The sequence below is a fragment of the Thamnophis sirtalis genome, unplaced genomic scaffold (genome assembly GCF_051295495.1).
Source record: "Thamnophis sirtalis isolate CommonGarterSnake01/CBP01778 unplaced genomic scaffold, rThaSir2_p1.2 scaffold_7, whole genome shotgun sequence".
In the NCBI taxonomy this organism is placed as follows: Eukaryota; Metazoa; Chordata; class Lepidosauria; order Squamata; family Natricidae; genus Thamnophis; species Thamnophis sirtalis.
Genome location: NW_028261387.1, coordinates 670,817 through 687,459, shown reverse-complemented (window position 1 = coordinate 687,459; position 16,643 = coordinate 670,817). Strand labels below are relative to the sequence as shown.

Here is a 16,643-nt window from a genome sequence, read left to right as displayed (position 1 = left end):
TGCTATTGCTATTGCTACTGCCAATCTAACAGCCACTTCCAGAGTAGAACTCTCCCATTGGTAATTATTACTAATTTAACATTGCTAATCATTACTAATCTAGAACTGATATTGATATTTTATGTGTGCTACATGTGGTATCTCACAGTTTATTTCACATCTTTTAGTATGTTACCTTACACCACAAAATAGTTTTATAATTTAAATAACTCAAATGCCCTCTAAGATTCTACAACGTCCTCATGATTGTAGTTTATCTAGATTTCTTATAAGTTAATATACTTGTCCCAGTCAAGAAAGCAATGATTGAATGGGCTTAAAAATCACTGAAATCAAAGGGCAGAGAGAGAATTTCAAAATGACATAGCTGAAAGAAGGAGCATCGCCCTTCCAGGATGAAATAATTTCTATTCATCGCTATATTTAATGTACTGGCAGCACATATACATCCTGGGGCAAAAGTATACATAGCAAAAGTTTAAGATATTAGAAGAGCTGAAATGTTAGAACCAGTGTCCAATCATATAACATTATTCCATAGATATAAGGAGGGTAAAGCAGTGATGGTCAGACTGCAGTAAATTTTATGTAAATACAGAGTGGACGCGTCCAACTTTCAGGGCCAGAAAAAGAAGGACCAAAAGTCTATTGTCCTGAAAAGATACGTGGCCTTGTGGAAAGGTCTAGAATGTAAACCCTAGATTTATAGACAGTTTGATTTCTTTTGTTTATCTGGAGTAAAGCAACTTATCAACTTGTGTCATGTATTTGAAGGTTCTGCTTAATTGCTGCCTATCGAATTAAAATTTATTTTGGTACCAAAAGTACCAAAACGTCTGACAGATTTTGGATTTGCTTAATTTTTAAACAAGAAAAAACAATCCTATTAACTTCTTGGTACAGTTTCTTACCTCTGACACTATATAGTTTATGATGAAGCATCTGTTTTAAGAATTCTATTAACGTTCTTACAGGATTACAGCATTCTACTTAAAGCTACTTAATGATTCTATATTAAATTCTCACTGTTTTTGTTGTAGAATAAACATTTTTCACAATAAAAGCATACTAATTTTCTAGTTCATACTTTATGTAAGATAACCAATTATTTTAGGAAAATGATGGACTAGATTAAAATATATATTTCATAAGTTGATAAGCGATTGCCAGAAGAAAAACATGCATGTGTCTTAATTGTCATTATTTTTTCTCCTTTTCTCCTTGACACTTTCTTTAATGATATAAATTACTAATCAGAAACTGATTATGCCAAGCTGTCCCCGGCATTACTTTTCTATGAAATATGAAGAAAAAACTGATTCATGTCAAGCACTGTTTTTAAATAAAAGTTGCATTTTGATTTTAATGCAAGATAATATGTTGCTTTACTTTGGACACACTTAAACTAGTACCCAGTGGTTTAAAAATAAGTGCTATGTTACTAAATTAATTAATAGAAGAAAAGTATTTTCACATTCAAGAGAGTTAATAGTATATAACTTATACATTTGTTAAATTGTAATTACAATTAAATGAAAAAGTCTCACCAAATTAATGTATAAACACAACTACTTCAAAAGTCTATAATGGCAGACAACATGTATCAACAATGCACTATTGTAAATGGGATATAGATTTGTACTGCAGAGAAAAATGTTAATTCCAGAATCCAAGCCAGAAAATGCAGATTTTCTGAAAACATAATAGATTTGAAATATTGTGTATATTACCAAGAAGTATATCCTTAACACAAAGCAGTTAATACAAGTCATAGTTACAATCCCATTGATATGATCCTCAAATATGTTGATAATAGAGCAAAACCAGACACTATAGGTTAATATTCCAATTTCTGAGTAGCATCCCCGACAGCAATATATTTGGTACTCATCACTTAGTAAACATTCCTTGACATATCCAATAATATACATAAAGCATTTTTTGTTAAAGTAGTACCAAATGTATTTTAAGATTATAGGAATCTAATTATATAGTATTTAAACTGCGTATTAATTGAACTTATCAAGGCAGGACACTGAGGGTGGTTATTCCAAAGGTTGCATGAGTAACTAATACCAATTTGTTTTACTTCATTTAAAATATGTATTGGTTTATGAACTGTATTTAATTTGAGTGTTTGCTTTACAAATAGAAGAATTCTACTAAGACTTCGGCTATGGCAGGGGTTGGCAACCTAAAACACCCAAAGAGCCACCAAGGTCCTAACCGAAAGACCCTTGTTCAATTGTGGAGCCGACCGGAAGTCCAATTCCCTCACGATATAGTCTTCTCCTAGTGCAGCTCCTTTTTCCTCTGCCAACCGGAAATCTGGTTCCCCCCACCACTATAGAGTCTCCTCCTAGTGTGGCATCCTTTTCCTCTACCTGTCCTAACCAAGGGCCCTAAACCTAACCCTATCAATTGTGGAGCCGACCGGTGACAGGGAGCTGCAGCAGAGGGATGAAAGAGCCACATGCGGCTCCAGAGCGACGGGTTGCTGACCCTTGGGCTGTGGGAAAGGAGAAAGATACGATTTTAGGGTGCAGGGCTAAATTTTATCTGCTACTCCCTGCTCTACGATTTGTAGATTTGGAATAGTCTTCAACTACCTTCATGTATCTCTTAAAAAGATTCAATGAAAAAAAGGAATGTGCGGAAATCGTATTTCCATTCTTGGGTGGGACAATTTCATGAATGCAGTTTTGCTCAGTGGGTTTCCAAAAAGAATTTCTGGCATCTTTTCTAATGTAAATTTGTATGCTTCCCAAGAACCTAAAAATCTCATTATTGTTAACACTAATTTAGTGTCAGTGTACATAACTACTCCTAACATTTGCAGTAAATTGTAAAGCAGTATAAAATACAGAGTTATTTGTATATCTTTCATCTGTATTCTTTGTCATACATTACACATTATTATTTCAGTTTATACCAGTATGAAAAAGGCTGATTTACCTAGAAAAAAGTATCAGAGCAATCCATCACTGTGCTTAGGGCTACAAAAATAAGGGATTTGAAATGTAAGTGATTTATGGACTGGCCATTCTGTTCAACCCACTTGCAGAACAAAATCCCTAATTTTAACTTTGCAGTTTCCAATTCACAAGGTGGGAAATATCATTGGATTGGGGAGGGGGGATAGTATTGATACAGCCGCCTCAATGTATTAGGTACCATTTTGAATAATAGAATATGTAGCATAATATGACTCTGGCAGTCATAACGTTACGTTTAGGTTGTATATATCTCTATTTACTCTAAAATGTGCATTAGAGAAGTTTGAAGGAAAGTTTTATTGGCATATTTGTGGGAAAGCTTTATAGCAATTAGTTAGTCTGGCTTTATCTGCATTAACCAAGAACCCCGTGCTGGTTTGTGATACTATATCATTGTGTCTCAGGTGAACCTGGTGTTGGGTCATCTGTGCCTATGATGCATGTCATGAATGAGGGACATAAATTGGTCCCAGAATACATTCCCTGTGTTGCAAATCATCCCCTTATTGAGTCCTCCTTATGACCCTTGCATTTTGCTGGCCACGTGCATCTGAGCAGAGAAGACGATGCCATGACAGATAATCAATACCATCAAAATGGGCACCTCTTTGGTAAAATTCAGGGCAAGCTTTAGGAGATACGGGTTTTTAAAAAAAAACAAGCAAACCAGACAAACATTTTAAGAACATCCTGGGAATGCTTCCAACCTATTTCAGATCATTTTCTTTTCCTACCCTCTGCTGTGCATAAATGTGAGCATGCAAACAACAACAACAAAAAGGATTATATTTTTTTTCCACAAGGGGCAATGTTTTTAAGGGATGTTGAAATTTTTTTATCAGATACTGTAACTAAAAGAAAAAAAAACCCAGAAAGTTTAAGCATATATAATTATTGGGGCTATTGGGTAAATTACCCGAATATTTAGCACTGGCTCCATTTTCATCCCATTGGGGAAATAGTGAGTAAATAGAACCAAATGGGGGAATAGAACCAGATTTGATCAAACTTTGGCCAAAATGTTATACTGATGAAAGCTGAGATGGAAAGATATAATGCTGCATTTTTTCTAAAAATCTCAGCAAGTAAAAGAATACTATGTACTAAATCTACAAGTATACAGTTGCTGTTTTTGTAAATCATAGTTGCATTTTAAGTCAATCTTACTCATTTAATATACATCAAGACTTCATCTTTTTCCCTTCTGTGTATTGATCAAGTCTAAACCTTTTATAATCCCTTTCCTTTCCTTTCCTTTCCTTTCCTTTCCTTTCCTTTCCTTTCCTTTCCTTTCCTTTCCTTTCCTTTCCTTTCCTTTCCTTTCCTTTCCTTCCCCTCCCCTTCCCCTTCCCCTTCCCAGCACTTTTTTCTTGCCTAAGGTTATATGGCAGTAGAAGACACAATACAATTCCTGAATAAGATCTTCATGGTCGTTTTGCATTTTGCTATTTCAGTGTAATCTACTGCTGTTCAAGGCAAATACTGTATATTAGTCATGTAGTAGAGTGGTTTAAGTAAAGTAAAACAAAACCCAACATTTTGATACACACAGCAAGATTTCAATACAATTTAACTGTATGATTTTAATAATATAAAGCTATACATGGAAACAAACAAACTATTGCAGATCAAAACATTTACCTCTTCAGTGTAATATTTCATATTTCCCACATACCGTCTTCATGTGATTCTTTTTGCCCCCTCCCCTTTATCAACTGCTGAGGTTTGGGGAGGGGTCATATTACAAAAATGCCAGTTCATTTTAGGTTTCTTATATGTACCAGCAGATATAAAATGATAGAAGCTTTGTATCTTTGAGGAAGGTCATGTGAAGGCCATTCATTTTTTCCGTTTTGTTAATTTTTTATGGTATTAATGCAAATGATCTGGTCCTCTGAATTGTATTTTAGCTGGATGCGGTGTAACGGATTATTCCATGGATAAAACCAACATATGAAAAATAAAGCCACTTTTACTCCATGTGAATTTATTCAGTTAACTTGCACAAATGACATTATTTGGGGTTTTCTGATCTGCTTAAGATTATTGAGTTAGGAAATAGTATGGAATTCTTTTCTGTTCTTCATTCTATTAAAACATAAAAGAATAGATTGGAGAAGGGCATCCGTGGTTTAAAGTCAGGTGTTATCAATGTGCTGATGATATCAATTTTATTTTCCCCAGTTTTTGGAGTCATTGCAAGATCACTATTCCTATTAAACTTTAGTCTAGATGTTTTCATAAGCTGCGTCACAGCCAATAAAGCAATGCTATCTGACAAGAGGGTGTCTATATGGATCAGTGGTTCTTATTTTTGGGACTGGACAAGCAACAGGCACTGAAATGGATGCATTCAGTCCTTCAGGGAGTGTACTTTCAGTGTGCTGCTAGATTCATCTTTGTCAATTACAACCCTAATGATTTAATTGTTTTGGACAGTTTGGACTTACTTACTGATTAAAAATATAGGAACATACATTACTATGTGATGATTATTAGCCCAAACTGACCAATTTATCTCAGTTTTACAGGAACTGAAGTCACTTTCGGTGGCTTCTGATCTGAGTTCAAGGCATTGATGGTAGCTTTAAAACAGCTGGGGACATTGATATTTAAAGGACAGCCTCTGTTGTATCACTTGCCTAAATATTAAATATAAAAATTTGATGAGGGGTTTTTCCTCCACCTTCCCTTTATTCGAAGAAATGCAAATGTGAGACATGGGTTTTCTATTTGGCTTATGAAACTCTCTTCTCTCAAAAGCCTGGCTGGGACATGCCTTTGTTTTCTTTCAACGTTACATAGAGACCTGACAATTTATCCAAGTTTGTTGGTAGTTTAGCTTGGTTAATCTGTTTTATCTATCTTGGTTTATTTATCATGTGCTAATAAGTACTTTCATATTGATTTGTTTGTTGGCTTTATCTTCACCCTGAGTTCTCTTGATCCAGTGCAATTATCAACATTTTGTTAAGCAAATAATTAAAGTGCACAGATGTAGGAGATACGAAATAGTAATTAATAGATGGGGATGATCCAGTTGATTTCTTCTGAATACGTACTACGACTCACCAAGAGAGATGGATAGTGATCGTGTAATATTGCATGCATGATAAAAAAAAACTATTGGGAGTGGACTGCAATCTCCATTTACTAAAGTTCACACTTTGAAGATTTGCAACAGCTCTGCAAGATAGTCTTGTGTTATTCCTTACTTTAAAGCTGGAATGATAGTTAGATTTTGAACCAGAATTTTACAGCTTTTACAGGTTTTGGGGCATTTTAATATTTGGAGCTGGCAAACATCTTATTATATCTTCCTAGTATGTGATGTATTTCTTTTATTTCCCTTTAATTTCAGTGCACCAATGCCTTATTTGATCGGAGTTCACTTCAGTTTAATGGAGGTAAGTAACTTTCTCTTTCTCCATGGCTATATGTTAAGGCTGCGTAATGTGCAAGCACTTTAAAAGCCTAACTGGCTGTCTTATACTATTCCTGAAAAGGCTTCAATATTTTAAAATAAATGCAACTTATGGATAATTGGAAGGAAAAAAAGGAGGCAAGTTGGTTAACCTTGGATTCCTCTGTTTTATATGAAATTCTCTCTAGTTGAGAAACAGAATAGAACTTCCCATCTTCATTAGCTGCAGCGGAGAACAGTTTCTTCCACGTGAGCCCTTGAAGAAGCCCTAAACATATCGGCATCAAAAAGGAATGCTGAACATTCTCCCAAGCTCTTCTGGCAGTGGGCCATTGAATGATATCTAGACTTCTTCATGGAAGGGAATAGAATTATGGAGTGGGGAGGAACCAGGCAGAATCACCTGCTTGTTTCAAATATGCTTGCAATTATTTGAGAAGTTCAGACTGAGTGAGAACTAGTAAAGGAAAGAAAATGGCCAGAAACTATTATCAGAAAAATAATCTTCCCCACAGTATATCCATATACGATGGGCCATTTCATCTAACATAGACATACATACAACTCTAGCCTATTCAACAGTATCATGGAATTGCTTCCATGATATCAACAGGGACATGCCTATATATTAAATGTACACAATCATGTGAGAATATAATATATTATCTGTTTCTTACTGCCTATAAATCTGTATCAGCTGTGTTTTAACAGTCTGTGCTTGTGTTGGTCAAAAAAAGGAAGGTTTAAGGAATTCCCTGCTAACCAGGCCAAATATCCACTTGTTCTAGTACTTTGTTTCTCACAGTGACTAGGCAAATATTGGATAAATGTTTTTATATAGTGACAGAAGAATCGGAGATCCTGTTCAGGCATTCCAAGAAATAATCTGGATGGGTATTATTTCTAAGACTCTGAATTTCATTAATCATGGTAATGATGCATTATATAAGGGAATTCTTAATACACAATGCTGCCATGGAAATATTTATTTCTGACCTAGATTGCTTCATCCCTAGTTTGTTTGCTTGTTCATTTACAATTTAGATTTGTATGTTAAAAACACGTGTATGTTTTTAAATGAAAACCAGAAAGAGAAGCCCTCAAATGCTTACGTGTATATTTTCTCTTTTTCAGAGAGTCAAAAGCAAGTCACTGGAGGACGTGGTGATGCTAAATGTTGACACAAATACATTGGAAACACCATTTAATGACCTGAGCAATCTACCAAGTGAAGTGGTGAGTATATAGTTGGTTTTATCCTCTTTGTTATTTGAATTACTTCTTTTTCCCTGCTAAGTTAAAAAAAAAAAAACTACCTTCCCCCATCAAACATTATGTTATCAGCTATAGATTTCCTATTTAATGGTGTCTTGTTTGTTTGTTTACTTGCTTTTGACAGCTGAGGAAATGTTGAGTGGAACATCATATTTTTTATTGTGAGGGAAAAGGGGAGATCATAATTATAAAGCTTGCTGCATTCATTAGGCAGAGCAGTTTTAAATGCAAGAGTCTCTTCATCTCATCTTAATCATTATATTACAAAGTAGGCATTTCTGTCTGCCTAGTGGCATATCTTGCAAGGGGAAAAAAAGGAGTTTTTGAAGGCAAAAAGAAGGGGGCCAATTATCGGCTTCTGGTTCCCTGCCACCTGCCAGCACTCCTCCTTTTAATTAATGATCTGATGACATTGGTCAATATAATAAGAAATGCTTGTAGAGTGGGGTCAGAAAATGCATACTTTGATCTCCTTCAACTTTCTGAAACATTTATTTGTTTTGTCTAAATTACTTCAGTTTTATTTTAATCTCTTCCATCCTGCCGAGGATGGCATGAATTGAAAACTCTACACTGTTTGTCATTTGCTCTGGCAAAGCAACGATGCCATACTTATAATTCTATTTGTAAATTAAACTGCAAAATCTGTTTGTCATAAGAGACATTGGATCCTTTGAAAATGACGGAAACTGTCTTTTGTCTGCAAAGGCAGATAAATTAACTGGCAGTTACACTCGGACTTTGATCTCATGAAGTTTCTTCTTCTTCTGGATGCTTATAATAGGATGTATTCTACAGTTCATGTTATATAGACACTCCAAAAATAGCATTTTACTTTCTTTTGGTCTTCTCTCAACATGATTCTGAAAAAATAAATTCCCCACCACCACCACAGTTTGTTCATTTTTAAGACAGAATTCATATCAGAATATTTATTGATATATGTTATTTAAAACAATAAAAGCATAATAAATATTCAAATTAATGTTTTACTACTTTGCATTTGAAAATAAACTAACAAACATGGGTAATAGGAAATTACATGGTTCATTTTAAAAACTATTTTAAACAAATTAACATCACAATAAATTTAAATCTCAAAATATTGTGATTATTGATGGAAATATATATTTTGATTTTGCACTAAGAAGAAGTGATCATTTATGTATGTCCCATATAAATTTGTAGAGCTATAGTTGGGTAGTTTCCAAGAATACAGAGTTCTGAGTACAAAAGAGATTTCTCTTTTTATGCACCCAATGAATGAAGAGGTTCACATTTTTGCATAAATCTACTAAAGATGATCTAGGCTGCCTATATTTCTATTTTGGATTCTTCTGTCCTGTTTTTCTAAAAGACAATATGATTTGACAGATTGCCTAAAATATTTAGTAGAAAATATATATTTTCATATGTTTATTAAAGAAAATTGGATTGAATAGGATGTCAATTCAAAGATTTCTAGATACTTTTATCTACAAGCAAGCTTGTATATTAATATTGGTGGAATAGAATCTTATGCATGAAAAGAAAACATCAATGAATGAATTGTGGTAAGTTGTTAGTGAGAACATACTGGTCTGTTTATGAACTTACTCCATATGAAATCCTACAAACGTCTTATATTAATTAAAGTTTGTCTTTTATACAATAGGCAGTGGAGCTTTTACAAAAATGAACATTCCATGTAAAATATTAACATAAGACAATATATTATTTGTATACTCTAAAAAGTTTTATTTTTCCCTTCTGGTAATACTATAGTTTATTTCTTTTACCAATTGTTTAACTGTCCTGATTGCTTCCATTCTAAATGTGCCTTTTTGTAGATCTCAATTATTAATTAAAACCACATCTAAGCATAAATTGAAAGTGGAGTGCTTATCTTCTCTGCAATTTTGTGAGTTTATAGACCAAGAAAGGTTGATACTGCATTATGTAGATATACAAATGTTGTTTGTATGTGGCAACAATTTTGATGGTGGTTTTAATAATAAACAATAAACAGGATTGAGAAAGAATATCAAATAAAGATACTTATGTTATTATTCTATAATGCGTGAAAAAAATGTGAATCTGTGCATATAAAATAAGGTTCCCTTCCTTGTGTACATTGCATCTAAATGTCTTATTTGGTGTATATAATCTACTCTGACTTATTTATGTATTTATATATGTACCATGTTTGCCCTGTTTTCTTTTGACCCCCAAAATAGACGCTTGGCCTTATTTTTGGAGAGGTCTTATTATTTTTGAGGTACAAGAGGTGCTGAGCGTTGTCACGTCATGGCTGCTGCCATGTTGCGCTGCTGTGGCAGTGAGGTGCATTGCTGGGCCTGTCACTCCTTTTGCGATGGCCATTAGCATGACAGAAGGGGTGCAGTGGCTAGGGTTGTGGGAGGGGCCATTAGGTAAGGGTGTGTGGGATGTGGGGGGCATATTCCCCCCTCTCTTTCCCCCCCTCTGGCCTCCCCTCCTCACCTCATTTTGTTTGCGTGGCAAGCAATTAGAGGAAATGATGGGGACCAGCTACACATGCATTTAAATATTTTCATGGAGGGCTTATTTTTAGTGCATGCAATCAAAAGCCCAATTGGGCTTATTATCCAGGGAGGTCTTATTTTTGGGAAAACAGGGTCTTTAGTATTTATATATTTATTTATATTTCACATTTCTGAACCATCCATTTCCTTCAAAGACATTAAAATGTTTTATATATTAAATCTAGATTTTATATATTAGTGTTAAAAGAGATAAATTAGTGTATTACTGGAGACATATGCAAAATGAGCATATAAATAAACCTTTACATTTATTCTAGGAATCAAAAAAATGAATTCAGAATTGTTTCCAAATTCCTGAATGCTTTTTCTGGCTCAGCTTTTTATAACCCAAAAGACTTAAAATATTATATGATACTTATTCCTATTGTTGTATTTACAAGTCCAGGATTTGTAAAATTGTGATACATTCATGTTACAAGATCTCATTCATTGAGAATGAATAATTGCAAAAAAAACGTTAGTTGAAATCTGAAAAACATTATTCTTTGGCAATAATATAATCAGTGGTTTAATATAATTATCTAAAAATTAACTTTTCAACTCATTCACCAAAACATTTAACTTACACTTACAGTCTTTATCCCTTCTATACATGGAAAATATGTTACTTTTTATTAGATTGACTAGGGGTCTTAATTATTCAAAGTGGTCACATGTGTCCTAAATTACCTGTCTGTTTTAGTTCATGTGGACCCTTCATGTGTTTCATTCTGTAGTGTGTGTTAATTTCAATGGCTTCATTCTCACATTTGCACATAATAGTTTAGATTTATTGACAATTAATAATACTACCATGCCAATAGCAGTTTTGCTACTCCTAAAGTGTTCGAAATTGGAAAAATAAATCAATACAAGGCTTTTTAGGAACACTTTGTTTCTATTTCTCTTTCCCTGTCTTCTTCCAGGGATACCTAGCTTTTATAATTCATCATTTCACTGTAGATTTTTACCTAGCTGCCTTCCTTACAAAAATAGTGACTCCCTTAGAAACAGGGATTTAGTTTAATTTAGTCATTCAGTTCTTCTTTCCTTATATGTCAGATTGGAATTTTGGTAGAAAATTGGAAATCAGTCAGGAAAAACTCCCCTTGGGTTAAAATTTTATCCTGAATTAGCCCCCTCAGCCTGACACCCTCCAGATGTGTTATAATTGTAACTCTCAAAATTCTTTGTCAGCATGATGTGCTGACTAAATTATATTGATATAATAGGCCATATTGCAGAGAAAATTCAGCAATCTGGCAGATTCCACTTTAGTAACAATTAAGATGTAGGATCTGCAACTGGCGTTTTTGTTTTACCCGAGTTTCTCGTGGCTAGAAGTGGTTGTCCCAGATGAGGAAGGGAGATGGACTGGTTGGGATTATTGTTTGGGCTATTGGGCACATTAGGAGAACATATTTTCTCATCATATAATGCCATGGCGAGTTTGGCCAGTCATAAAATTCTCATCTTTTTATTCCCACCACCTCTTTTAGCACCTCAGGTTTCTCTCCCTTTTCCCCATTTCTGGGAAACATTTCTGTGACACATTTATGAAATAAGCATAATGGTGCAAATCTCTCCTCCACACACACAAACAATTTTCATTTGTAAACATGCTATGACTTGAGAGAATTTCTTTTGCTGAGTAGTGGGGGAAGCTGTTCCTGTTCCTGGGTGTTTTATGTTATAGATGCTGATTTCCCATTTTGATTAAAAATACAGAAATGAAGACTCAAGGGTGGTGCATGGTGCATTCCAAGGGAAGACTTAGTGGACATGGAGGATTTCGGGCCTTGGAGTTGGTTTGTTTGTTGTTGGTTAATTCAATTTCTTAGTTACCCATCTCAGTTAATGACTCTGGGCAATTCACAGTTCACAAATATTTTTCTCAAAAAAAGAAAGAAAGCTAAAACATTTAAAAACAACAATAAAGCATCCAGAATAAATATCCATAGCAGGCAACATACTTGGCCACTTAGCAGTAAAGCCAGGAAATGGGGCCTGTGACACATATTTAGCATTTCAGGTTCAGGAACATAACCAGGTTTTTAAGGGTTTATGAAAGACTAACAGGGTTGGGGCCATTCCAATCTATCGAAGAGAGGATGTTCCATAGAGCAGAGGCTCAGGGCATCTCTTAGCCTGTTCCTCAGTTTCCTCACACACCGCGGGGCGTATCAGGAACTTTGAATGTGGAGAGGCCGCTCAGGTGCTATCTGATGCCACTTTGCATCAGATTGGTAATGTCAATGTTTGTGTTTACTGATTTATTGGTGGAAAACCAGGCTTCCAGTATTCCCTTTCTGGAATGTGCCACAGGAGGAAAAATACCTGTGGCTTAGTTATTGAAGTTGCCACCGCTTCCTCTGTAGGTCTTTGCGGATGGTTAGATTCTAGAAAGGTTCGGCAGGGAAGATGAAACTACAACCCAGGGATAATTTTATCTGTTTTGATTGTACCTGGTACTATGGAATATTTGTTTTTATTGTCTCTGGCATATTTTTTTTGAAAATCCACTGTTTCATCAGCTGTGTAGGAGTTGGGGGGGGGGGACAGTGGTACAGGACATTGTTTTTCTTTCAGACCAGAAAAGAAGATTAGGTTGGGAAAAATCTTAACGAGTTTTAAGTATTTTTTTTTAAAAAAACCTGGTAACTGATTTCTGAATGTATAAGCTCTTTAATAGCCTTCATTCTATGTGAGCAACAGGCTTTCAGCATTCCAAATATATCTACCATCTTCAATTATCTTTGCCATAAGATATATCTTAATTAATAATGCAAATAATGTTGGCTAATTCTGCGATATTAGGAAGGTGATTTCCATTTTGGGCAAATATTATTAGATAATCTTGATCATTGATGCCATTTCTTTCTAAGGAGCAAGGCAGACCTCCTCCTCCTTTTGAAAGAATGGGATCCCGTGAAGAATGGTCAGTCCAAGCATCCTTTGGACACAAGCCCATGTTTTCATAATAGTGCTATTCTTTCGTTATCATATCTTTATTTCCCAAAAATCTTTCAAGTTTGGTATCATTGTAAACACAATTACTTGCTTCTAGATAAACAGATGATGGATGTTGAAATATTCAAGGTCAAAAGACCTGGTTGTTTTCTATTTAATAAGCAAGATGTGTTCAGAAACTTAAAATACACATTTAAACGGGGGGGTGTAAAGGGGTGGGGATTTATTTGGAAGTTTCCTGTCATTAGTTCTTGCCAGTGCTGTCTGACAGTCACTATTTAAGTATCATTGGTTTCTTATAGACTAGAAAAGCATCTTTAAAGTTATTTGGTGCAATATAAGGGTAATATTTAAATTATTTAATTTAAGGATACATTTGTTAGCTGAGTTGTATTGATATTTTAAACAAATTTGTGTTGTCATAGAAAAGAAAAATGATTGGAATTAACAATATTCTTCTGTAAGGTGTAATTATGAGGAAATGAAGTTAGATTTGTTGTAGCTGCTAAATATATTAATACTATGCTGTACATATAATATTATTTCTGTGCTAGCAACTTGTTCCCCACTTGTTCCCATGTTTCAGTTTTCAGTTTCTTTTCTATATCCCTTTTCCCTGCTTGATGTTTTATTAGTTTTCTCTTTCATATAAATAATACAATTGTGTGCAATATTTTCAGGCCTCTGTTGCTAATCTATATTATTTTTTTCTTTCAAAGATGTAGAATGCAATTAGAAATAGTACAAATTATCAAAAGCTTACTCTTGAAGTGGTAATAGTTCCAGTATATATAATGCAGTGTTTCTCAACCTTGGCAACTTGAAGATGTCCGGACTTCAACTTCCAGAATTCCCCAGCCAGCATTCGCTGGCTGGGGAATTCTGGGAGTTGAAGTCCGGACATCTTCAAGTTGCCAAGGTTGAGAAACACTGATATAATGTGTGTCCTTTGTATTTTCTGAAAAATATTTGTGTCCTCTATTATTTCTCCTTTTTCTTTCTTTTTACAAAACACATAAACTTGTACAATAGAAGCGGTCATGTTGAATACTCTGTATTATCTTATTTCATGTATTTAAATACTTACACGTTACCTTCCATGGTATAACAATTTAAACATTATATTTTATAAAATTTAAATAGTACATTCCAGAAACCAAATTTAAAAAAGCAGCTTTGTAGGCAACTGCAATCAGTTTCAAGTCTTCATTGCCAGAAATGCATCACCAGGATTCTCTGCCAGTCACTGCTTTTTTTTGAACCCTCATTGTTTTTATCTTGTGCCATCAATAATCGCATCCAGCTCCCCCGCCTTCTGTCAATCTCTCTTGCAGTTGTTGTCATTTTTCCCAAACATCAAAGTCTTCTCCAGTGATTCTGTCCTTGGCACGTTGTCTTTCATTCTTAGCAATCTGATTCATTTTACCTGGTATTTATTCTTCTTGTAGCTCAAGTTATTTTCAGAAGTTTTTTAACCACACCGTATTTCATAAGGCATTATTTTTTCTTCATTCTGTTTTGTGATGATTCAGTTCTATCAGGCATATCTGATAGCTTAGAAAATCACGTACTGAACATTACTTTTGTTTTTAATGTGAAGCCTCTGCACTTCAATATTTTGTCATAATCCTTCTCTCAAGTAGCAGATAGTCTTTCCTTCATTACCACAATTGTCATCCAACTAAATATTTAAGTCCAGTAAAATAAACTTTTTTACTGTTTCAGTATCTTCACCGTTTACCTGCTTTGGGATGGTTTTTCTATTAACATAATCTTAGATTGTTGGATGTTGTTTTTAGTTTAAAAAAACTTTTAACTATCTGGCTTTTGCAGTCTTTTCTTTTACATTCATTATTGTTTTCAGCCACCCAAGTAATATTTCCAATTTAATTTATTTTTATTAATTATTTCTTCCAGTGATTTTAATTTCAGTTTCTTCTATTCCAGCATTTCCAAGATATGTTCTGCATGTAAATTAAATATTTGGTGGCAATATATAACTTACACATTTTCTTTTCCAAATTTTTAACATAATTGAGGTGCTTCATATTAAAAAAACTCTGTTGATTCCTAGGCATCATGGATATTTTTTTAATAGGGAGTTATTTTAAAGACTATTGACAATTTATTGTGGCTTGGACATCAAAAGCCAAATTAAAAATAAACATTTAATGTTTCATTCACAGTGCAGAAGTCCAAAAGTATATTCTCATAGAATATTACATATAACGCCTTGTGATTTTTTTAAATTATAATTAGACTTATAATTTACATCCCACCATAAAAAGATAATTAGAGTAAAAGCTAATGAGCATGAAATTCTCATTAAATTCAGGTCAGTCTAATTCATAAAATCTTTTAAAAAGGGGAAACCAAACTCTTTCTATGAAAGTAAACTTTTTTTTGACAAACCCTTTCTGTAGAGAGAATTTATTAAACCGAAAAGCAACTTCTGGAATTAATAATTCATGTGTCCTAGTGATCCTCAAAAGACTCTTTGCAGAAAACCTCAAATCACCTTGTAGTTTGGTAAGGGAAGCATTGGAAGAAATCTTCTTCAGTTATCCAGGTTGCACTACAAAGTAGATTTTAGAATAGAAAAGCATAAAACAAAAGTGATATTTTAAAACTGAAATTAAATGATAATTGGTACAATTCAGAACTGGAGTAATGGATCCTTCAGATCCTTTGGAACCTCACTTCTGTATTCTAGAACTTTGATCATTTTGAATGTATTTCGAAGTTATACAGTTAAGAGCCGAGGTGGCGCAGTGGTTAAATGCAGCACTGCAGGCTACTGCTAGATCAGCAGTTCAGCGGTTCAAATCTCACCGGCTCAGGGTTGACTCAGCCTTCCATCCTTCCGAGGTGGGTAAAATGAGGACCCAGATTGTTGTTGGGGGCGATATGCTGACTCTCTGTAAACCGCTTAGAGAGGCCTGAAAGCCCTATGAAGCGGTATATAAGTCTAACTGCTATTGCTGTTGCTATTATACTACTGCTAGGGGAGCTGCACTTCTGCCCCAGTGATCAGGTAGTTGAAATTCTAGTACTATTAAGTAAGTGGGAGTTTATTATTCTCCTGTGCGCTGCTTGGAGAGTCCAAGCATGGGTTAAATTCTGACCCTCTGCCCAAGGACTGGATTGAATTGTTTTGGCTACGCTTCCTGGTCTCCTCTTGAGGTCAGTTTTTCAATTCAGTCCAGCCCTTAAGGAGATATTCTAGAGTGTCTCCTATATTTTATGGTTTTTTGGTTCATAGCATTTTTTCCTTTTATTTCTTTGGCTTGGAATTGGTTAATTAGGTTTTTTTCCTTTGCAGTAACTTACCATTTCATTTTGTCCCTGCGAGAGCCGACTCCATTGGGGAGTACCTGCTCTGCCACATGTCCTGAGCTAAGCTCCCGCAAGGTTCTACCGCCAGGAGGGTCCGAC

General features: G+C 34.7%; 1 protein-coding gene across 2 annotated transcripts in view; it reads left to right on the top strand.

The window, feature by feature from the left end:
* DENND1B (DENN domain containing 1B) overlaps positions 1–16,643 on the top strand; it is a 160,067-nt gene that overhangs the window by 94,901 nt on the left and 48,523 nt on the right. For both annotated transcript variants that reach the window (XM_087719184.1, XM_087719183.1), the window contains exons 11-12: positions 6,358–6,403; positions 7,555–7,656. In XM_087719184.1, coding sequence (XP_087575310.1) covers positions 6,358–6,403; positions 7,555–7,656 — 148 coding nt within the window. The remainder of the gene's footprint in view (positions 1–6,357; positions 6,404–7,554; positions 7,657–16,643) is intronic.